The 25202-nt window shown below is 37.9% G+C and overlaps 1 protein-coding gene across 2 annotated transcripts in view; it reads left to right on the top strand.

The window, feature by feature from the left end:
• Positions 1-11438, top strand: part of cUnh10orf90 (chromosome Un C10orf90 homolog) — a 45241-nt gene extending 33803 nt beyond the window's left edge. Inside the window, exons 10-11 of one of the 2 annotated variants that reach the window (XM_079846051.1) lie at positions 1703-1823; positions 10215-11438. In XM_079846051.1, coding sequence (XP_079702177.1) covers positions 1703-1823; positions 10215-10256 — 163 coding nt within the window. In that variant the 3' untranslated portion in view covers positions 10257-11438. The remainder of the gene's footprint in view (positions 1-1702; positions 1824-10214) is intronic. The other variant, XM_079846050.1, reaches the window with a different exon arrangement.
• Positions 11439-25202: the final 13764 nt, after the last annotated feature.

The raw sequence follows: 25202 nt of genomic DNA, 5'->3' as shown, positions 1-25202 counted from the left end.
CGCTGGATAAAACCCTCATCAGATTAGATCTGGTCTCACTGTGCTTCCAAATTAAACCTCCTTGATGCACGGCTGGATGGGTTCTGCACGAATGAGTGGCTGTGTTCAGAAGTTTGATTTAAGCCATGGATGTGGTGCAGTGTGACAGAATAACACAGGCGGTTATGTCAGATAACGTTGTAAATATTCCCTGTTTATTTCTTAATTCTGGCAACCCCTCAAAATAAAAATAAAACACCCTAGCAACCACCCAGAATACCCCAACAACATTCTGGCAACCCTGAAAAATACCATGAAAAACACCAAGGATACCCAAATCACCCTAGCAACCACCTAACATACTCTAGCAACACCCTAGAAATGAGCCAGAACACCCCTGGCCCTACTGGCAACTACCCACAATACCTTAAAACACCAAGAATACATTAAAACAACCTAGGAATGAACTAGCATACCCTGGAAACACTCTAGCAACCACCAGAACAGACAACAGCATTCTGGCAACCACCCAAAACATCCTACCAACCACACAGAATGTTCCAAAACACCATAGTAACCACACAGAACACCCCAACAACATTCCTCTAACCCTGCAAAATACCCTAAAAACAACAAGAATACCCCAAATCACCCTAGCAACCACCTAACATACTCTAGCAACACCCTAGAAATGAGCCAGAACACCCCTGGCCCTACTGGCAACTACCCAAAATACCTTAAAACACCAATAATACATTAAAACAACCTAGCAACACCCTAGCAACCACCAGAACACCCAACAACATTTTGGCAACAACCCAGAATGCTCCAAAACACCATAGCAGCCAACCAGAACACACCAACAACATTCCTATAACCCTGCAAAATACCCTAAAAACACCACTAATACCCTCCAAAAAAAACGTAGCAAGCACATAATATACCCTAGCAATACTCTAGATACCACCCAGAACGCCAAACAACATCCTGGGAATCACCCAAAACATCCTAGCAACCACCTGGAATCCCCCAACAACACCCTAGCAACCACCTAGAACACACCAACAACATTCCTGTAACCCTGCAAAATACCCTCAAAACACCAAGAACACCCACCCCCCATAAAAACCCTATCAACTACCTGATATACCCTAGCAACACTCTAGTAACCACCCAGAACACCCAACAACATCCTGGGAACCACCCAAAACATCCTAGCAACCACCTGGAATCCCCCAGCAACACCCTAGCAACCACCTAACATACTCTAGCAACACCATAGAAACCAGCCAGAACACCCATAGCGCTACAACATACTGGCAATTACCAAAAATACCCTAAAACACCAAGAATACACTAAAACAACCTAGCAATGAACTAGCATACCCTGGCAAAACCCTAGCAACCACCAGAACACCCAACAGCATTCTGGCAACCACCCAAAACATCCTACCAACCACCCAAAATGCTACAAAACACCATAGCAACCACCCAGAACACCCCAACAACATTCCGGTAACCCTGCAAAATACCCCAAAAAAACAAGAATACCCAAACACCCTAGCAACCACCTAATATACCCTAGCAACCACCCAGAAAACCCTGACAACATACCACAAAATCCAACACTGTCTTTTCCTTTCTCTTTTCTCTGTGCATCAGTGCTCATTTATAAACCGCAGCTAGTATGTCAAGCATGCTAACTCTGAGCTTTGATTGACAGGAATTATAACCAGCTCCCTGAAGTGAGGAAGAGGAGAGAGGAAGAAAAGAGGAAAAAAGACGAGGAGAAAAGAAAACTGGCATCTCGGACCAACAGGCTGCGGGCAGAGCTCTTTAAAAAGGTATGTGGCCGCTGCTGTTTGTTGACATATAGGCCTGATCTGAGAGCAGTTTAGAAGAGCAGTGAAGACAGATCTCAGATCAGCTCAGAGGTCCATCGGTAATCATTACCACGCTGGGGTGTGTGCCCTCTCTCTCGGTGTGTGGGATTGAATTTTTGAGTCGGCGTTAACTGGTTCAACAAATTAGATTAATTCTCAGCATTAATCCTGAACGTGAAGCTTTTCCAATATGCCGTCACAGGGTATTCGGTAATCTTAACAAAATTCCACTAATTCTATCGGACCGGAGAAGGACGACTTCTCTAAACCCGTTCCACCCCTTAAGCAGCCGGAATTGATTTTGCCGATGCATTTTGTTCCTAAACACCTCTTACTCTATTCCTGACAGAGAGCGATATTCAACGTACAGGTATTGTCAGAAAACACACATTTCAAGGCCTGTCTTTACATTTGCACATCAAATATATATATATTATATTCTAATATATATTCAAAAATATATCATAATGGCCCTCATTTATCAAAAGTGCGTACACCAAATTTCCAGCGTAGCCTACACCCAAAACCACGGTGACTTTGAGATTTATCAATATGGACGTTGGCGTACGGCACGCTCAAATCCTACGCCAGCTCAGGAGGTGGTGTCCGCACGTTTTGAGTTAGTGCGAAAATGCGCAGAAAAACAATTCCTAACACCACAAAACGCACTGACAAAGATATGCTATATTATGACCCACTGTAAAACAACAACAACAACTAAAGCTCTATTCACACGGGATGAGTAGGCTATTATCTGGGGACCTCGTGAGATTTAGAAATTACTCCCCACATCTGAATTTTGCGTGGCGCATTCGCACGGGATAAGCTGTGATTTTACTCGAATTTACTGACTTATCTCCCGGATATGATGTAAAGACTTGAAAATGTTTTTTCGTTATATAGCTGTATGAAATTATAAACAGTCGTATCGATATCATTTTGATTGTTTTATAGTAATACAAATAATTCCGTTCAGTTAGAGAACAGACGCAATTAAAAACTGTGCAATATAGCCTAATAACATACGACGGAAGATTCAGTTTCAAAGCTAAATGTAAAAGTGCCCATTTAAGCGAGTTGTCATTTAACTGTTCTGTTTTTGTGTTTTTCATTAAGAATAATATTAAACACACCATTCAAAAAATTTACTCCCAAATGCTCATTCTAAAGTGAAAGTAATCCGCTCGGCCGCACAGGCAGTCATAACGGTGCGCATTATATGCAGCCTAGCTCCATTCTTCGTGAAAGATAAAGATAGAAATGCACACAGGACACAAACACCTTGCAAAAATGATATACGATCCGCCTAATCCCGGCCAAATCACAGAGATGCCGATTCGCACGGGACTAATGTTATCACAGGACCTCTGTGTTTGGTGAAATATGGTAGCTCATTTGCGGGGGAATATTTGCTTTACCTATTACAGACATGGCCGATTCGCACGGGATTAAGATCACAGACATTCTCTGCAATTATTACAAATCACCAGAGGTCCCCACATAATCCCGTGCGAATAGGGATATAGTAGGCTAATTATAAACTTCAGTGTTTATTTTTGTGCAACATGGACTTCAATGTTTAATTTGTGTGACTTTACCAAAGCATTTGATTTGTAGGCATATGTATTCCTCCAGTTGCGAGCCTGTGCGCTTTACCTGATGTTGGTTAGGCCCGACAGCTGCGCACGGACTGGGACTGAAAATAATTCAGACTGACAAAATAATAAAAATTACATTCTTCTTCTTTTGAATAATAATAAAATAAATAATAATAATAACCACATTCTTCTTCTAAATAACAATAAGCGTAATTAATAATACAAATCATAATAATAAGAAGAATCTTACAAATTGTCATGCAATTATTAATGTGAATGAATGGTACTCCACATCACATCATCATCACTATTGTACACCCCAATACATGTGACGTGATAGGAAATTAAATGCATATTATTTCAAAACACGTGCTGTAAAATAATGAATTGTGATAGGTAATTTCTCATCCAAACAGCTATTTAAACTGGATTTCCACCATACACCTTTTTGTGAGCGCCTTTAATCCCACTCTTTCAACTCCCAAATAAAACAATTTTGTTTTTTTTTCCACTTCCCTGGTGATGGGCTGCGTCCCAATTCGCCTACTTATACTACGTCCTAAAAGTATGTACTCTTTTTGTGAAGAAAAAGTACATACTTTTGAGTGTGTAGCAGAAGAGTATGCAAGCTTTGGGACATACTACTTCGTCATCTTTAACGGACTCTGTTACGTGCGTCCCGTCACCCTTTAAACTGTCAATCATTGTCACAGTTAAAATCCCCCACTTTAAATTTAATTTCCTACCGTATCGGAGAGAAATGTAGTCGCTCGTTGATCTGCCTTTCGTGGGTCCTATGCTGCCTTCACGTGCTCTCGGAATTATCGTAAATACGAGTTTCCTAGGTAAAAATTGCACATGAACGCACTCCACTTTCGAAATTTTAATGGGATGAGCTCGTAATCTCGACTTCAGAAATGGGAATTATCAAATTTCCGATAGCACGTGAAGGCAGCATTAAATGCAGAGACTCCTCTCATGTGTTTGCAAAGTTAATGGCCAAACGTATCATTACAAAAGTTCTCAATGCTGCTGCAGGTGAAATATAATGTGGATAATATTGAATAAATATCTTTTCGTCAGGTTAAATACTGATAATTGCTCACTCAAACCACTTTATCTAATCCTCTCCACTTAACCGTCAGACTCGCGTAACCGTCATGTTTGTAGTTTTTTAACACTTTTTATCTGCGTTTGTAGTTCTAATCGAATCCTCGTCCATCTCGCAATGGGTTGTGGGCAATATCAGCCGTTAGAGTGTGCATCGATCTGCACTACGAATTCTGACCGGAAATAGTAAACCATCCGGGAATCTTTGGAATACTCTTTTCAACATACTACGATTTGGGACATACTAATTATTTTTTCGAATACTATTTAGTACGGATAGTATGCGAATTGGGACGCAGCAATGGTCTCGATCTCCACGTCAGAGAAGTTTCACTTCTTTGCCGTCTTCCGTGTGTCCATGGCGTAAAATGAGGGCGTGGGGGAGGCGGAGACTTGAATATATAGGGGCGTGTTATTCTAATGACGATCGTTTTCAGCCGCGGCATTTATCAAGGGCAGGTTTTGCGTACGCCTGGATTTCAGAGGTGCGCACAGCTTCATAAATCAGGTGGTGAGAGGAGTGTAAGCATAATCTTACACCAACATATACGCCCGTTTCTACGCAAGATTGATAAATGAGGGCCAATGTCTCCAAACCAGGTGCACACAGCCAATCAGAATATATTTGGTGTTTAAAGGGTTAGTTAAAAAAAAAAATGAAAGTGACCCCATGATTTACTCACCTTCAAGTCAATCCTAGGTGTATATGAGATTCTTCTTTCAGACGAATACAATCAGAGTTATATTAGAAATATCCTGGCTCTTCCGAGCTTAGGGGCTAAGTTCGGCTGGCATGCAGGCTACCTAGAATGGCTTGAGGGTGAGTAAATCATGGGGTAATTTTCATTTTTGGGTGAACTTTCCCTTTAATATAGTTATGAGGAGGGAGATTTTAGTTCCCAGTGTGTTGTCAGCAGTGTTATTTTAGTATTAATCAGATTTGTGACATGCTTTGATCTTGCCGCCACGCGGTCACATGGTTTATACATCTCTCAATTGTTCCAAACAACTCCGCATTGTCAATTTATTTGAATGGGTTTAAGCAGGATAGACAGCAGTTTCAATATATTTGCAGCAATTTCTGGTAAATATTAGTGCATTGATTACTACACTGACTACGCTTTACAGTAGCATTTTATTCATTTTTTTTAGGCTTTGCATTTAAATATATCAAACACTAGCTTTTTTTAATGTTACATTTAAAAGTTGAATTACTCACATCCTAATGTTGTTTTAGGATGCTCACAGCATACACAACAAGTGAATAATGAATGCATGCAAATTCTGAATTCCTATGGAAGTCTTTGGGAGTGTACAACTGTTTTTAAACCGCTCTGGTATTAATTATATACTATTATAATTTTAATTAGCATTTCTTATTTTTTCCGTTTTCATTTTAAGTTTTAGTATTTTTTTAATATATTACAAATACTCTCTCTCTCTCTCTCTCTCTCTCTCTCTCTCTCTCTCTCTCTCTCTCTCTCTCTCTCTCTCTCTCTATATATATATATATATATATATATATATATATATATATATATATATATATATATAAAATAGATATTTATTTATTTAATAATATATTTGTTTACTTACTTACTTACTTAACTTTATCTGTCCCTTTAAGGGAAAATTGTTTTGGCCAATACAGGTAAGCTGCATAACAAGATAGCCACACCAATACACGATCACACAGTTGTGTCCTTTGAACTAGAGTTTAACAACCTTGTAGCCAGAGGAACAAAATCATTCTTATAGTGGTTGTATCTGAACCTTGGAGTACGAAAACGTCGACCAGATGGAAGTTGTTCGAATTCTGGATACAGCACATGAGAAGGGTCCAAAGTCATTTTCCTTGCCTGTTTAACAATAATTTTGTATAATTATAACAGATTTGCATGTCCACAGTTCTCTGATATTGGTTAATAATGATCACATGACATGCACGTAAGCAAATGTAGTTTTCAGTGTTTTTTCCCCCATTAATTATAAGCTGTTCATCAATTCATAAAACCTAGCTTGTGAAACCCTGGTCTGTATTATTTGGTCATGTTTGCTCCCTTTTCTCTACACACAATGGCATGACATTTTGTGTAAATCTGTGACACTGTTTTGAAAGTCTCTGTTTTCTGAAGGCAAGAGTGTGTGTTCGACGTGTGTAATTACACTGAGAGAGGTGAACTCAGTCATACAGCCCCACCGCCCTCCAGGGTTAATTAAAACCATAGGGCTTTATTAAGATGAAACAGAGATGAAACAGGCAGGTGTGTGTGTGTGTTATATTTCACAGATGATTCTCAAGAATTCTTGATTCTGGTCAGTCTTCATAAAAAATGCCATGTTTTTGGAAATTGGAACTGTAGTAATATTCCTTAAACGACGCAATATATATCTCATGATCGATGCAATGGATTATGTGGATTTTTGCTTAGTACCATGGGCGGTACACTTCGGGTTTAAGGGGTTAAGAAAGGCCGTCTGAAGTGAATCGATGGGTTTGTGTAAGACAAGTATCCATATTTACAACTTTATATAGTATTTACCTTCCACCGGAACGCCTTCGGTATTCAACTTACGAAGAATGTGTAACGCTCGCAGTTCAAAACGCTTACGCTACGTCCGACGCCATCGTTGCGCCAGTTATGCTTCTTTTGTAAGCTGAATACAGAAGGTGGTCTGCCGTGAGCTAGATATTTTACTTTAAAACGTGTAAATGATGGCTATTTTGCTTTCACAAACCCATCGATTCGCTTCAGAAGGCCTTTATTAACCCCCGGAGCCATGTGGAGCACTTTTATAATGGATGGATGCACTTTTTGGGCTTAAAATTTTGGGCTGCCATTCACTCACTGCCATTATAATGCTTGGAAGAGCCAGGACATTTCTTAATAACTCTGATTGGGTAATTTTCATTTTTAGGTGAACTATCCTTTTAAGTTATTCAAATTCACACTGCTAGACCACATGGTTAGACAAAAAAATGCACTTTACTAGAAGAATGACGGCAAATATCTGATACAGATAAAATCTTCTGCAAAAATGTGTGTGTGTGTGTGTGTGTGTGTGTGTGTGTGTGTGTGTGGTACTTTACAAGTATTCAGAGTAAATGTCATACTTTTTGTCCACCAGATGTCGCTATAGGCCAGAGTATCAGTGTAGTCAGTCAAAAAACCACCACAGACTGTCTGAAACTGAGCCAACATATTCACATGCACACACAAATGTCATACGGCAACTCTTTCAACAGTTTTCAACAGTCAACATGATATTAGTTATGCTGTTCTTAACATGCTCCAACTTTCATCCTCAGCCTTATTTTTATATTTCATGTTCTGGCATCATGAGGGAATAAGAAAATAGCATTTAGTTATTGATGATGATGGTGGTGGTGGTGTGCATACATATGTGTGCATGTGAGAGACGAATAATAGGCAAATATTCTGTGTGCAAAAGTGTGTGTGTGTGTGTGTGTGCGTGTGTGTGTGTGTGTGTGTGTTTTGAATGCTGTCTGATTGGCAGTGCTCTAAGAGCTTCATTGTGCTGTGTGTGTGTGTGTGTGTGTGTGTGTAAAGCTACTGTTCACAAAAACGACCACCCAGTCACTGCCAATGATGCCATGGCACATGATAACACACACACACACACACACACACACACACACACACACACACACACACACACACACACACACACACACACACACACACACACACACACACACACACACACACACACACACACACACACACACACACACACACACACACACACACACACACACACACACAAATGTAGACAATAAAATCATTGCCAACCAGTATGTGTTTGTCTGGCATGAGGCTGGATGCTTTCCCCATGTTCCCTCTCTGTTTCTCCCTCTCTTATATGGGTGATTCTAAAACATACACTATATACACTATATATAAACGTTGCGCATTAACGTTAATGACATCCTATTCTTAATCCGCAGGGTTTAATATGGAGTTGGCCCACCCTTTGCAGCTCTAACAGCTTAAACTCTTCTGGGAAGGCTTTCCACAAGGTTTAGGAGTGTGTTTATGGGAATTTTTGACCATTTGTGAGGTCAGGCACTGATGTTGGACGGGAAGGCCTGGCTCTCAGTCTCCACTCTAATTCATCCCAAAGGTGTTCTATCGGGTTGAGTTCAGGACTCTGTGCAGGCCAGTCAAGTTCCTCCACACCAAACTCGCTCATCCATGTCTTTATGGACCGTGCTTAGTCATGGTGGAACAGGAAGGGGCCATCCCCAAACTGTTCCCACAAAGTTGAGAGCATGAAATTGTCCAAAATGTCTTGGTTTGCTGAAGCATTAAGATTTCTTTTCACTGGAACTAAGGGGCCAAGCCCAAACCCTGAACAACCCCACCCCATACTCCCCCTACACCAAACTTTACACTTGGCACAATGCAGTCAGGCAAGTACCGTTCTCCTGGCAACCGCCAAACCTAGACTCCATTTGGATTGCCAGACAGAGAAGCGTGATTCGTCACTCCAGAGAACATGTCTCACTGCTCTAGAGTCCAGTGGCGGCGTGCTTTACCCCACTGCATCCGGCGCTTTGCATTGCACTTGGTGATGTAAGGCTTGGATGAGCTGCTCGGCCATGGAAACCCATTCCATGAAGCTCTACACACTATTCTTGAGCTCATCTGAAGGCCACATGAAGTTCTGAGGTCTGTAGCTAATGACTCTGCAGAAAGTTGGCGACTTCTGCGCACTGTGACCCTCAGCATGTGCTGACCCTGCTCTGTGATTTTATGTGGCTGAGTTTCTGTTGCTCCTGATTGCTTCCACTTTGTTATAACACCACTAACAGTTGAGAGTAGAATATTAAGTAGTGAGGAAATTTCACCAATGGATTTATTGCACAGGTGGCAGCCAATCACGGCACCACGCTTGAGTTCACTGAGCTCCTGAGAGCGACCCGTTCTTTCACATATGTTTGTAGAAGCGTCTGCATGCCTAGTGCTTGATTTATACCCCTGTGGCCATGGAAGTGATTGGAACACCTGAATTCAATGATTTGGAGGGGTGTCTCAATACTTTTGGCAATACATATAGTGCACGTCTATATTGAGATGAACATTTATCTCACATACTGGAAGATCTGATCGTGGCCTTGATCAACCTTCATTTGGAATAATATGTAACTGTGTGGATATTCTGATATTGCATGTGCATGTGATGGTGATAAGAAATGTATTGTTTCATTCATCCACTAATTAACTTCTCATTCCCATCACAAACAAATAATATAAATATGAAAAAGTGCAATGTATAAGAACTTAAAAATCTCGTGAAGTTAAATATTGTAATATGATTTTAACACATTTTGCAAATGTTTCACAGAAAAGGAAAGTCTTGGTGGAGAACGAGCCCATGTAGAGAAATTCTTGCAAATTAAACCTTTCAACACTCACAAGAGAAACAAAAGTTGGAATTGACTTATAATATCTTCCTTAAAACTGCAATGATTGTTTTTTTTAAAACACCCAGACATCCAGTATTCATTATGATGTGTTTCAACAAAAACATTTGGCGTGTCCGACTCATGCTGACCACAAATTATGGACGTTTGGAATAAAACTGACAACATGCTTTTTATTTATTTATTTTTTTACAGAAACTTCTGGAGCAGATTTTGCAGAGAGGAGGAAATCACTGACACCGTCTTGGACTGGTGTTTCTTCTCACTCCGCAGTTCTCATGCCGGCCCTTGAAAAATATATGACATGACAACGGTTATAAATGTTATGGAATAGTGCCTCTGGATTACATCTCTATACATACACTACTGGTCAAAAGTGTGGAATAAGTACGATTATTTAATGTTTTTGAAAGAAGACTCTTCTGCTCATCCAGGCTGCATTTATTCGATCACAAATACAGTAAAAACGGTAATATTATGAAATAAATGACAACTGTTTTCTATGTGAATATATTTTCAATTTCGATTTATTTCTGTGATCATTACTCCAGTCTTCAGTGTCACATGATCCTTCAGAAATCGTTCTAATATGCGGATTTTCTGCTCAAGAAACATTTCAGAGTCTCCAAGCAGCATCACATGACATCTTTGACCATCAGGAGAGTTTGGCTCCTCAGAGATGCTGCAATTGCTATATATATGCACTATTCGCCCTCTCTGCGCCGTCTACCCTCTGTCATATTACATTATGTAAGAGACGGGACATAAAAGAGCACATTACGGCATGCTAAAAGCCTAAAATCCAAAGAGCGGAACATTTGAAGACGTTCTTAGAACACCAAGGACTCTGCTCATGCTCTCGGCCTTGCAGTCGTACGCTCTGCGGGCTGATTCTGACATCAGTGGCCTTTCTCTGTCCGTGTCTCTCTGAGCCATTAGCCGGGAGCAAGAGGAATTTGACCCCATCTGAATAGGAATGCATCTCTAATGGAGCGGTTCGCTCGCGCGGGGTGAAAGAGGCTTTTGTCCTCTCTCCGAACGAGCCAAGACTGTCCCACACGTGCCTGCCTAGACGGGACATGACTGTGCAATAGTCTACGAGTTATAAATCGAAGCCTCGCAGTAAAACTTGATGCGAAATACCTTATATTATGTCTTTTATTATGGTTGGTGAATGAGCCACTTCATTTTTGGAGACCAAAACATTGCATGTGTGCTGGAGTCATATAATGTAGCTTTCTTTGTGAATGTGATGATGCATTTTAGGCCAGAATTTGTACACAAACATAGGCGCGAATGCTCAAGCAAGTTTTTTTATTTGTTATATTTGCATTTGATACATAGGTAAATAGCTATACATATGCTGACTTTACAGACCGAGATGCCCACACTGTAAAAAAATATATATTTTCATGATTTATCACTTGTCTTTTTTCAAAATACACTTAGATAATTAATGTGGTTCAGATAACATCATTTTTTTTAAACCAATCACCTTTTTAGTCTATATTTTTTTTTTCTTTTAGTGAACTCAAAATTTTAAGGCAACCAGCTTTGCCAGCCGAATCCCTTTGACCTAAAGATAACATTTAATTGAAGTCCCACTGATAATTTAATTTAATATTTCAATAATTGAACAACACATTTGCATGTCCGTTCTCTGATGATGATTAATACACTCTAAAAAAAAAGTTTCTGCCTTAAATTTTTAAGTACAATGAACTTTTTAAAGTCATTTCAACTTAAATTATATTAAACTGACTTAAATCCTGTATAACTTATTTTTTTAATGAGTTAAAGCATGTTGTCATAACTTATTGATCATATTATTTTTTACAGTAGTCACCGACATGGCATGGAGATAAACACATGAAATATTTAATATTTTTTGTGTTTTATTTCAATTGTTTTTATTTTTGTTTTATTTATTTTAAAGCTGCAGTCCGTAACTTTTTTTTCGGTTAAAAATGATCCAAAATCAAATTTTGAGCAAGTACATAACCAGCCAGTGTTCAAAACGATCTCCTTACCTAAGCTCGATTACACTTGTAATAATGTGTTATAATCTGAGTGGTACTGGTGGATTTCTGTGGTAAATTCGAGCATGTCTTTGCGTTATTACATCACGTCTGTATACATGAAGCAGTCCGGCTCGAATGTGAGGAAGCTGCAGGTTGAGGATCACTTATAGCCTTTTCTCACAGCAGCTGGAATAATTACATTTATCATTTGATGGTGGATTGTAATCCAGAAAGATCCAAATGACAATCATCAGTGACAACTGGAGATTCACCCGTAGTCAAAAGCAAAAGATTAGACTGAAATCTACAGGTAATGCTAATACACACTAAATACACATAGTCACGCAATGCTGATGTTAACATTAACAATTTGAGAACAAAGTATAACAATAATAACAATTTGCACGGTTTGATGTGATGTGAGCTAAGCAATCATTAGATTTAATCACCGTTGGGTGATTTATTGTAATGCTTTTTTTCTCAGTTGGTCAGAACAAAATGGCAGACATGTTACTTACTTAGATGACATTTTCCGGTAAAACGTATTATTTTGGTCGTACTTTCAAGACTCCTCAAAACATTCGATTCATCCGCGCTGAGGGGCCGTACCGGTGCACAACCCTCGTACCGATGATAATTCCTGAAACTGGAACTGCAATTCCAGGTTTCAAACAGAGATGGCGACAAAGAGGCAAAACTTACGGACTTTAAAGGGTAACTAAACCCCTGCTCAGAGCCTCCACCCACTGGCAATTTTCAAAAAATGCTGGAAAAATGTACCACAACGTCCAATAGGAAAATTCAACTGCAGTACCCACCGTTCAACCTTAAGAGGGCAGCACTTTGGCGGTTTTACACCATATTTTATAGAATTAAAACACTTTATACTCAAATGTCAAAACATTTACTCGAATCAATGAACAGCATTAATAAAGCCCCAGTATTACAGATCATTAACTAAAAAAAGTTGGTTTAGGGTTTAGTTACCCTTTAAAGGGGTACTTCAGCGCTGGGGAGATGAATGTGTATTTAAACTGGGTCATTTATGTAGTAGAAATGTGAAATTATTTTTGAATTTGGTGCCTTCTAGAATGAGAAAAGACTGAAAATGTATTTTTGTCTCATATGGATGAAAGACAACAACTCCCAGAATGCACTTGCTTCGCTGCCCTACGAGGCCACTCCCTACACCGCCCCCAGCGTCGTTTTGATCTTTATAATAATACAATCATTTCGTTTAGTTAGAGAATAAACACTAAAATTAAAAACTGAACGTGTCTTTTCAATAAAGTGTGAGTGAGCTGAACGAAAGTAACAGGACAGGAGTCAGATTTCATTCAGCACGAGAGGGAAGTAAGAGCTGAGCAGAGTTGAGGTAAACGCGGTGCGTGTCCAGTCTGGCGCGTTTTCTGATCGCATATGGAAGCTAAACTTTCATAGGAATTCATTGAAAAGTTGAAACACTCACTTTGCTCTGCATAATAAAATGCATAATTCTCTCGTCTCAGGGGGATATGAGGGGGTAAAGTACCATAATTCAAAAATAGGCTACTACAGGGTTTCTACTGATACAAAGCTTAATGCTAAATCACTGAAGTTACCCTTTAACTTCACTTGTTTTTTGGGGGGGGGGTTTAATAAAAAAAAATTTGCGATTCATAAATTCACAAACCACCTGCAGTGGCTCCTTTTTCTTCATATTTTGAGTTTCTTGGCAGTTTATTTATTTCAAGTAAATGTTTTTTTTATGGTTTTAGTTTTAGTTAACTATAATAACCCTAGTTCATGGTGCAAGACGTGATGTAATGGCCAAAGACGTCCATCTGATGTCCTGTGCGAATGTCCCAAGAGTTACATTTTACATTTTAGCATTGACAATTCAGCTTTCTGCTTCGAAATAACATTTATACCTTCTTGTTTTTCCGCCAAACCTTTAGCACACACCTCAGAGCAGATTTTGTCTTCTAGGCCGACTAAATTTAGAATCTTTTTTTAACGTCATGAGGAATATTAATGTGTTTTTGCAAGTGGCTTTTCTCAGTATTCTGGGCTTTGAGTTTGATGATAATAAATTTAAAAGGATTGTAAAAGCACAATCCTAAATAACAGGAAATTGAATACATTTCGGCTGGATGGATGGATGAATATTGCTCTTGAGAAACTTCTGGCCTGGGATGAAGAGCCGTGATGAATCATAGCGGGATGTTGAGTACTACAGTGGAACACTGACCTAGAACCAGAGCGAACCGCGCAAACCCATAAATCGCCTTCTCTCAGAGAGTTATTGTGGTTCTTTAGATACAAAAGGGTTTTAACAAACTGATCAAAATGACATGCCGCATGAGTAATGGGATATCTCAAAGGCGTTCGTGAAACCAGAGACCCTGTTGTCTGGGATTGTAAAGTCTGATCTGTTAGTTTGGACCCAATCACCCCTGCTGAGGGGCTGCATGTGGCTTCATACCTGGAGATATGAGAACCAGACCCTCCAGTTCAGTGGTTCAGGTGAAACAGAGACACCACAAGTAATCCATCATACTGCATTTCTTGGCATTATGGGGTTTTTTCCCACAGCAATGAATGGACGGCACAGGTGAGAGCATGCAAATGAAGTTTATAGGACATGTATATGGTGTGCACTGACCCTACTTCAACACAGGAGCTCGTCTGAAGGTTATTTCACACCTGAAGACAGCTGGTGCATTGACCCCGAGACGGGACAGGACCATCTCATGCCTCCAACAAAGAGCATGGGACCCTTGAGGGCCATTGTGCCAAACTGGGGCCTTTTGTGTTCCTCATTAACATATGAGTAAGTAATGACTTCAACAGTGAAGAGCTGATGGTAGATTTTTACTATGGGCTGTTACAGGCATTTCCTTAAACACACACGGGGGTCATTCCATGTCATATTTCGGAAACTTCTCCGGCTCAAATTGTTGCTATATCTTTGCTATGTTTCACCTGAAACGGGTCTCGCCACAGAAGGGCCTCGGCTTGCGTTTGAAAAAGAGTCCCGTCCCCTGCCACGCAAATGCCAGGGTCTCTGTGTGAGTTCTTGTTTTCTAGGATATAGCTAGTTAAGCAATATCATATGAGCAAGAGTGGTGTTTTCCCAAATATCAGCACATTTGCCAAGGTCATATTGATTTTATACAACAGTTCAAAAAACAAGAAGTTAATATTAGGTAACTTACATTTTAAACTCCAGGATATTGTTTGTTTTTGCTCTATTTAGCCAATTAAAATAATTCCAAACAAATCCACTGCAGTGCTAATACCTGAAGGAATCAGACATTTGAACGAATCTCTGAATGATTCATTAAAGGGATAGCTCACCCATGATTTATTCACCCTCAAGTCATCCTAGGTGTTTATGACATTCTTCTTTCAGACGAATAAAATCTGAGTTATATTACAAATGTTCTGGCTAATCCAAGCTTTATAATCGCAGTAATAGTTGCTCTGTTTTTGAAGTCCATAAAAAGTGCATCTGTCCGTCGAATAACGTGCTCCACACGGCTCTGGAGTGTTAATAAAGGCCTTCTGAAGCGAATCGATGCGTTTGTGTAAGAAAAATATCCATATTTAAAACTTTATCAAGTAAAGTTCCAGCTGACCGCCTTCCGTGGAAAGTGTTGAAAGTGCCTTCTCGCAATTCAAGATGCGTACGCGACGTCTGAAAAGCGTACCTGGTCGCGTTTGTCTTTCAATCGGCAGAGGCATTTTCAACACTTTTTCCAAAAATTGAATACGGAAGGCGGTTGACCGAAACTTTACTTTATAAAGTTTTAAAGATGGATATTTTTCTTACACAAACGCATCGATTCGCTTCAGAAGGTCTTTAATAACACCCCAGAGCCGCGTGGAGCACGTTATTTGACGGATAGATGCATTTTTTATGGACTTCAAAAACAGAGCAACTATTACTGCTATTATAATGCTTTGATTAGCCAGAACTTTTTTAATATAAGTCTGATTATTCGTCTGAAAGAAGAATGTCATACACACCTAGGATGACTTAAGGGTGAGTAAATGATGGGGTCATTTTCATTTTTGGGGTAACTATCCCTTTAAACCAATGAGTTGGGGCCACCAACTGGCAGATTAGTTTCATATTTAAAATTATCATTTCATTCTGGTTAAAGAGATAGAATGCGTAGATAGTGGTAGAATGCATTTATAAATAGACTATTACGAATGAAATATGAGATAACGTTGACTAGATAATAAAGTAATTCCAGTCGTACTGCATGAAATGCTTGTCTGTCTTTTTTTTTTTTCTCATTTCCTCATAAAGTGGCCTCCAACTGTTTCTCCAAATTGAAAAGGTAGCCTGGACGATGTCTGGAAATTCGCTATCACTAAGGGATTTCCAACTTCTTTTTACTTCTAAGCAAAGAACGAAAAAGAAATTCGCAGTGGGCATTGAATCACATTCAGTCTCTCATTCAGTAGGAATGACAACTAGTGATTGAAAAGGGGGCTGCAGTCCAAATTCTAAATATTGTTTGCCCCGCCCCCTCCTCCTCAGACTTGATGCTCACTCGTGTTGCAGTTTGAGGACACACAACAGGCAATTGACAATGGAAGGCGAGGAGACTTACACACTGTACATTGATGAGATTAATTTTAAATCAGTGTATTGTTTTATGTGAATGAGTAGGCTCAGTGATTCTCACATCAGTTTGAAGCAAAAACTCTAGGCAAATACACCCATTAGTCAAAAGTCTTGTGGACACATATCTATTGTGTGTTTTGAGGCCTTAATTTTAAAACATTTTTTTTGTTTTCTCAAAAACCATGCATAAACATTTTTCTCTCAAAAATACAAGCATGTACATACATTGCTCACATATTATGGTAGCCCAGTTTTTGTTGAATACAGTGTAATTACACTTTTGCCATTAATGTGTTTATAAGCAACTGAAAAAAAACACAAATGTCAGAGCATGTCAAAACTTCTAAAGGGCCCCAAAACGGCTCAGACTCCTATAGGGGTTAATGTGCTTCAGTTCATAGAGATTTTTCAAAGGATGTCGAGGCTTTTAAGGTCCGGTAGAATCTGCGATCTCTGACCCAGTGTGTTTGCTGGCTTCCATGGCAGCAATACGGGGTGTTTTCCACCAACTGTCAACCTTTGGTGTCGAAACCCTATTGGGTAAACTGGCAATGTGCATTATCGCACAGACCAAAACAAAAACAGACATTCCGACACAGAACACACATTTCAAATACAATACCTGGCTGTAGCATTGTTTTTCAGAGAAACGACTATGTGAACATGTTTCCTAAATATATGCAAACGTGGTATTTTAATGCTTTAGTGCAGTCAAAAACTTACATACAGCACCTTTAAAAAATGTAAGATAAGGTGGACTAAAAATGTAGAATTCATTGAAACAAAAATTTGAACGAGATTAGTATAATAAACCGAAACTCAAAATAGTATGTTATATGAACAACTTTAGTAAATTTAAGTTCACTTGACAATTTAAAAAAAAGAAAGAAAATATTTTAGTCATATTTTACACATTTTTTTAAATATTATTACTGTATCGTTATTGCAATTTATTAACATTTAAGTAATTATTTGTCTGGTATTTAACCGTTAAAATTATTATGCACTCATGAATCCTTTCCTTTTTGAAATGGGAAATGCGCCTGTTTCAGAATGATCCATGAACAATTCGAGAAAAGAAAAAAATCCAGAGGACAGTGACATATGGACACTGTGGGAAAAGAGCTGAGGTTGCATTATTGCTGTATGCTGTATATTATGAGAAAAATAAAGTGTTTTTTGACTTTGGATGGATGCAAACCTATTGTAGAAGACCTCTAAAACAAAATTAGAAACCTTTAAAACTGCATAATAGGGGCACTTTAAGAATGGTTCCTGACTATTTTTGTCCGATTCATTTACAAGAACTGTCCTGGGCTGCGTTTCTCAAAAGTCGATTGTAGAACAATTGCCACCAATGGTCTATATGATCAACAAATGCTTACAATGCTTTTGGGAAACGCAGCCCTAGTCATTAAATGGAGATATAGGCGAGGAAGTGCAGAGGAACCCAGAAAGATACGGCTATTCAGACTTATTCCCTCACTCTGACAGTCATTCCTGCTTTAATATTTCATTAAATTGTTCTTGGAGCAAAGCTAATCGCAGTCTAAATGGGGGTTGGTTTGATGTTAAAGTCTCTTTATTTCCAGCTACAGGACAGTCTTTGAGGATGTGTTTCAAATGGTTTTCTGCTGTCTCTTGGATCCATTCCTGTCTGGTCTTTTGAAATCGGCGTAATGCAAGAACAGAATGATGAAATCACAGTATTTTGCCCTTTCGAAATGAGATTTTCCCTCATGTGGCTATTGATGTTTTTATTGTGCTCGGATGGTTCCTGCATGTGCAGTCTGTTCTTTATGTGATGCAGCTTGTGAATAATGCACAGGTTCATCATGGATATGTGCTGTGGTAAATCAGGGCAGATTCACAAACTCACAGTGCACCAGTATTGGACCAGCATGCATTGCACATGAAAACCACTCATCGCTAACTGTGGCATAAGCAGCTGTATAACATTTGCATTATTAAATTATGTATTTAATGCCATCATTGTAGGTCATTCACATGACATGACGCATGACAAGTAACCATGTTCAGTCATTTGAATCATTTGCATTTGATATATTTTATAATATTCTATTACTGGCCTATACTAATTATGGTTTTAAACAGCATGATCACCATTTCAATGAATTATTATGCTTTAATTAAAACATAAATAATGACACTAGATCAATGCGAGTTTGTTGCCCCTTTATCTCACTCATAAAATCTATTCAGAGTAGGGCTGTCAAAAGATTAATCGCGATTAATCACATCCAAAATAAAAGTTTGTGTTTACATAATATATTTGTGTGAACTCTGTATAATTATTATGTATATATAAATACAAACAAACACATTCATGTATATATTTAAGAAATATTTGCATGTATATACTGTATATACATTCATATAATTTATATTATACACTCTTAAAAAAAAGGGTTCCTTGAGGTTCTACATAGAACCCTAGGGTTCTATACTTGGCCAATAGAACCTTTTACAAAAAAATGGTTCTATGTAGAACCCTTGGAGAGCAAAGAACCTTTTTTATTAAAACGGTTCTATAATTCATGTTTTATGACTGAAGTGTAAACTAAAGATTACACAATAATTATAGGCCTACACAACACATTCACAAAGCTTTTTGAGGAGAATGACTGCTGTAGTCAAAAACAAGAGTCAAAAAAATTTAATATGCATGAATCAATGTATGATTTGAGCTTTTTAATGCAATTTTGTACATTAGCATGAAACTTATATTTCCTACTACATTATAGTTGGCTTTTTAACGAATAATTGTGTAAAATAAATAAACTAACCAGGTGTTTTCTTTATTTTGTACCATGGTTTAATCTAACCCGAAGGGGGCATTAAAAAACAAATAATCGTAAAAATGCAAGTAGTGACGTATATGTGTTGCGTCATCCTTTCTTGAATTCCTATTGGTGGATTGGCGAAGATGAACTTGAGACGGTTAATTTTTCAAACTGAGGAGTCCGCCATCTGCCCGTTCAGCCATCAGGTAAGTTAAGTTTTTACATTTTTAAAACCATATTACTGAAATATGTAGCACCATCAGTTAATATTCTGTTAAAATTAATGTTAAATAGTGATACTAGAAGAAAAATGGATAATATTTACTTCAGTTAAAAGTATTGCTGGTTAGAACTGAGTGGCTTCCTCAGCCGTTGGTTCAGAAAGCCCTGTTAAAATGATTTTGCTCGGTTTTTAAACAAATTAAGTTACAGTCTCCCTTTATTCCCTTGTCAGTGTTAATTATGTTAATGTTAATGTCAATAACAATAAGACAGCTGTGTTTAGAAGGAGACTAAGCGTGATTTTATTATTTCAGTGAAGCGCGCGCTCGCTGTTTATTAACGGTAACTAATTGTACAATAACGTTAGGCGCCGATTAAAAAATAAAAGAGAACCCGTTGGAAGACGGAGGGATATGGGAAACTTTGTGAAACCATGAAACATTATCTACAGATCAAGCATAATAACAGTAACATTGAATCATCTTGGAGAGAGTTTCGTCGTGTTGACTGTCGTAACCGAACGCGCCACGCAGTTTGAATAGAGGATGACTGACAGATGCAGTGGAGGGTTGTGTAATTTGGATATATGCACCTGAAGTTAACAATGTTTTGTATTTAAGATGCTGCATGAAATGACAATGAGGTTTGGAACAGACTTGGCAAAGAACATGGAAACCTCTCTAAATGAAATGGCCCCAAACATCATCAGGAGTGCAAAAGAAGGAAGTAAAAAAAAATCTATATGCCAATCTCTTTGGACCAGCAGAGGAAATCACAGAAGGTAACTTCACCAGGGTTTTTCCTGCATAACTTTTATGTCCGGCACACCCCAGGTACCCCTAGAGCAGTGGTTCTCAAACCTGTCCTGGGGACCCCCAACCAGTGCACATTTTGCATGTCTCCCTCATCTAACACACCTGATTTAAATCATCAGCTCATTAGTAGAGACTGCAAGACTTGGGACGTTTCTCAATATGCGTACTTGTCTGTACTTGTGTTCTCGTGAGCTCAGTGGCTGCACCTATAAATTGTTGACCTATAAGTGTTAGTATTAAATTAATAGTTTACCCTAAAATGTAAATTCTGTCATCATTTACTTACCTCTCATCATTTAAAATCTGTATGACTTTAATCGTCAGAACACAAAATAAGATATTTTGAAGGATGGTAAACGAACAACGGCGGTGCCCATTGACCTATATTGGTTTTGTGTCCATACAAATCAAGTGAATGGGTACCAGCGTTTTTCAGTTTCCAAGATTCTTCAAAATATCTTTTTTTTTTTATATGCTGTAGAAAGAATGCCATTTATGTTTGAAATGACGAGAGTGAGTGAATGATGACAGAATTTTCATTTTTTGGGTAAACTATTCCTTTAATTGAATTCAGTGCCTGATGTGCACTAACTTGTATCTGTTTGTAGGTCTTGTTAGGAATGCTGCACTCATTTTATTGCCAGCACTTTTCAAAGAAAACGCCAGCTTCCTCTACTGTGTAGATAGTGTAAGTATAGAGTCTTCTGTAGTTTCATTAACATTTGAGGGAGTTGACTTAATAAAGGAACTGTTCATTTAAATATAAAAAAATATTACTGTTTACTCACCCTTACACCAAAGTTTTAAACAATTTTCAATAAAACTTACCCTATAATTTACTCAATCTCTTTCTTAGTAACAAGCTTTGTAATGTCATTGAATAGCACCCCAACTTTTGAAACTCCCAAAAAGTGCTCTCCAGGGGTTAAAATTCGTCCCTGGACAAACCCTGTGGATGTTTTTTGCTGGAGTAAATAAATGAATAACTAAGCACAATCACACATCGGCACATCAGCTTCACATAAATAGTTTTGAGTCTTGTTGGTTCTTGCATGTCGCGTGCCTATTTGTCATATCTTATGTTGTGTCACGATTCAGTCACAAGAACGAATGAACCAGTGGGATTCAAAGTAATCAAAGTGGCATTACAAAGCTTGGAATGATTATAATTAAATATAACTCAGATTGTGTTGAACTGAAAAAAGCAAGTCATAAATGTCTAGGTTGCCTTGTTGGTGAGTAAATTATGGGGTAATTTTAAGTCTGTTTCTATTAATTGGTGAAAAGCACTCATTGTTTGTAATTTTTGTTTTACAGGAACCCAAAGGTCCTGCACCAACTGTAGTGCTTAACGGCTCTCCTGATCCCCTCAAGGCTGAAAGTGTCAGCATTATAATGGACAACGTGAACATTATAAGAGAGGCAGACATTGACATGACACAGGCTGTGGAATGCCTGTTTGCAGCCTATTTTCTTTTCAATGTTCAGCTTGCCATTAAGAACACAAAGATTTTCATTCAAAAATACATGCTTAAACTAAGATCTCGTCATGACACAAGAATACCAATACCTGTACTAAAAATGAACAGTCAACTTGTGTAAATAATACTATTTAATAAATGTGTTATTTTTGTTAGGATTGTGATTAGTTTTCTCAGTTCAGAGACATTTAAAAGAATGGTATATATGTACATAGGGTATATAAGCAAGCTGGTATATATTAAAAACTTAAAATGCGTGAATGTTTATTAAATTGAAAAAGAGTAAAATGTTCAATTACAATTTTAAAAAAGTACAATTGCAGTTAATATTAAATGGTTGTATGTAATTAAACATTTCAAGTTTAGCTGTCTAACACAGATACAGAGATGTAATTTTAAATGTTTATGTATGTTTTTTAAAAAGTGAAAATGCTTGGTCTAATACAGAATATACAGATTTTAAATGTTTATATATGTTTTTTAAAAAGTGAAAATGCTTGGTCTAATACAGAATATACAGATTTTAAATGTTTATGTATGTTTTTTAAAAAGTGAAAATGCTTGGTCTAATACAGATTTGAAATGATAATATTTATTCTATTTTTTTAAATAATAAATTTAATGAATTTTAAATTTTTGTACTGTCTGGATTGGTTATATTATTAAATACCGGTGATAACTTAATAATAAAGAACCCTTAAATGGTTCTAAAAAGAACCATCTAACTTGGATTCCAAGAACCATTTGGGGTTCTTTTTAATGAACCCTTTAATATGGTTCTATATAGAACCATTTTGGGGTTCCATATATGAAGCAGGTGATAGAACCATTTCTGGTTCTAAATAGAACCATTTCTTTTAAGAGTGTATATAAATATTTTATATATAAATATAATAATTTTTTCTTAATTATATAGATGCTTGTGTGTGTTTTTATATATAAATAATAATTATACACAGTACACACACATATATTATGTAAACACAAACTTTTATCTTGGATGAGATTAATCGCGATTAATCTTTTGACAGCCCTAATTCAGAGTCAGACATTTCAGACGTGTGTTAGTTTGGAAAACACTCCACAATAACTTTCATTAATAACATCTATATTATATCATGCTTAAAGGTCAATTATTACTTGTTTGCATTAGCTTTTCGTCTCAAATTAACATCAGAGGCCTATTGCACAAAACTAGGATAAGGGATTAAGCCGGGATATCTTGGTGATCCTGGCTCAATTTATCCGTGATCCGGTTGCACTAAAGCTGGATAGGGTGGCAGTTGGAAGTTATGGTATAAATTACCATGGAGATTTATTCTGTGTAGCTAGCCTGCTCCAGACCAGGCTAAATTCCAGGATCTATTTAATCTCATCCCTTATGTCAGTCAGCAGTCACCACAAACGGAAACCAATAGTTATTCCACTGCCCACTACACATTGTTATCACATATAACTAGACCCACTGTCATTATTTAAACGTTTGTGATCATAATTTCAATAATTTTGGATAAATTATGATTTTTAGATGATGTTGCTATCATTAGATAATTTACGGTTTCCCATAGACTATAAGGCTATATATAAAAATGATAGAATATTAGGGCCACAGAGGAAAAAAAAGAAAAGTCACAGACTTCGAAAAATTACGTCATAAAATTGTAACCCGTTGTTTTAGAGGAAGACGGTTGTTAAAATGACAGCTGTGGGGCATTTCGTGGAATTGTTCTTCAGTATGGTTTCACAAACAAGGACATACTTAATCTTTTGGCACATCAGCGTCACATTGTCATAAGTATCAGGACTGTAAAAAGAATATGCATCTTTTCCGCAGAAAGAACCAGCCTCATAAATGTATGACTTTTTCCTTCTTCCTCAGTGTGGCCCTAATACTCGGTCGTATAAAATACACATTCCATATAAATATAAAAACACAAAGTGTAACATTAGGTTCCTTTATTGAATAAGGATAAAACAAAGCAGGTAAACCATCAGCTCCTTTCGAAACTGAAGTCACACAGTCACACAATACAACAAAAGGATAAATACACATTCAAAGATAGAGATTATATATATATATAAATATATTTATATATAAAAAACACACCCCGCTTGTCTGCACACTGAAATAAATGCAGGACAAATCCATACACATCAACTGAACAGACAAATGAATGGAAGCAGTAGCCTCCCTGCAAGCTTGTATTACACACAGTATACAGCACAAACATCATAAGAGGCCAAAAAAAAAAAATCGGTGGACAGCATAAGAAGCAGAGTACAACGGCTAAGATTAAACTGTACTACTGAGCGTAGTAATTATGTAAGCCTTTGATTATAATTTATCAAAGCCACAGTGTGATGGGGTTACTTTACACAATTTCACTCATATCTGTTGTCCATTTCAATTAAAAGTTTAACTGTTTCATAATCAGAGTGCAACTGTGTTTTTGGAGATGTGAATGAACTATTTGGATTGTAATTGTGATGTTTCAGCGGAGCGGTGAGTGTGTAATTGTGCCCTACTTACGCATTCAGGAGGTCTGCAATACTTTTTCTCTTTGCTTTATCACTGTGGCGGTGTTGCCTTTCTTCTTAATTATGTCTTTTACCTCCTCGTATGCCTCCATGAGGATTTGTGCCTCCAACGGGGAAAAGTACGCCGCTCTAGTTGCCATGGTGAATCAGTGAATCTGTGATCGGTGGCGGGTCTATTTGAGTGAGCCGTGAGCGCGCACCTATCCAAGATTGGTTTAACCTGGCTTGATGAATCCGTGTCTGCTCATCCTGGCTTGGTCTTTGTGCAACCAATTAAGCCTGGATGCACTTGTTTTGGCTTCATTGAGCTCAGCTCAAGTCATTTATCCTGGATGTCTTAATTCTACTTTTGTGCAACGGGCCTCAGGTTGCAAAAATGACAACTTATATAGGCTATAGTGACTATATAATAGGATCAATGTGAGTTGTATATTTTTAGACTGGACAATAACTGTGGAAATGCTTCTTTAACCAAAGACCCTTGCAACCAGGACAAAGACGGTCTGTTAATCATTTCACATGGTTTGTTACCGAATATTAGCAACTAAAAGTTGTTATAAAAAGTTACTGGTTTACACTTATCTAAAATCAGAAACGTCAGGACATCGTCGCGCTCGCGCGCCCACACACACACGCGCGCGCAGACCGGTGCACGAGGCAGCATGAGATCATATGGCTCGT

Source organism: Gobio gobio (assembly GCF_949357685.1).
Source record: "Gobio gobio genome assembly, chromosome: 20".
NCBI classification, from domain to species: domain Eukaryota; kingdom Metazoa; phylum Chordata; class Actinopteri; order Cypriniformes; family Gobionidae; genus Gobio; species Gobio gobio.
Note: the sequence above shows the minus strand (reverse complement) of the source record. Positions and strands in the feature narration are given on the sequence as shown.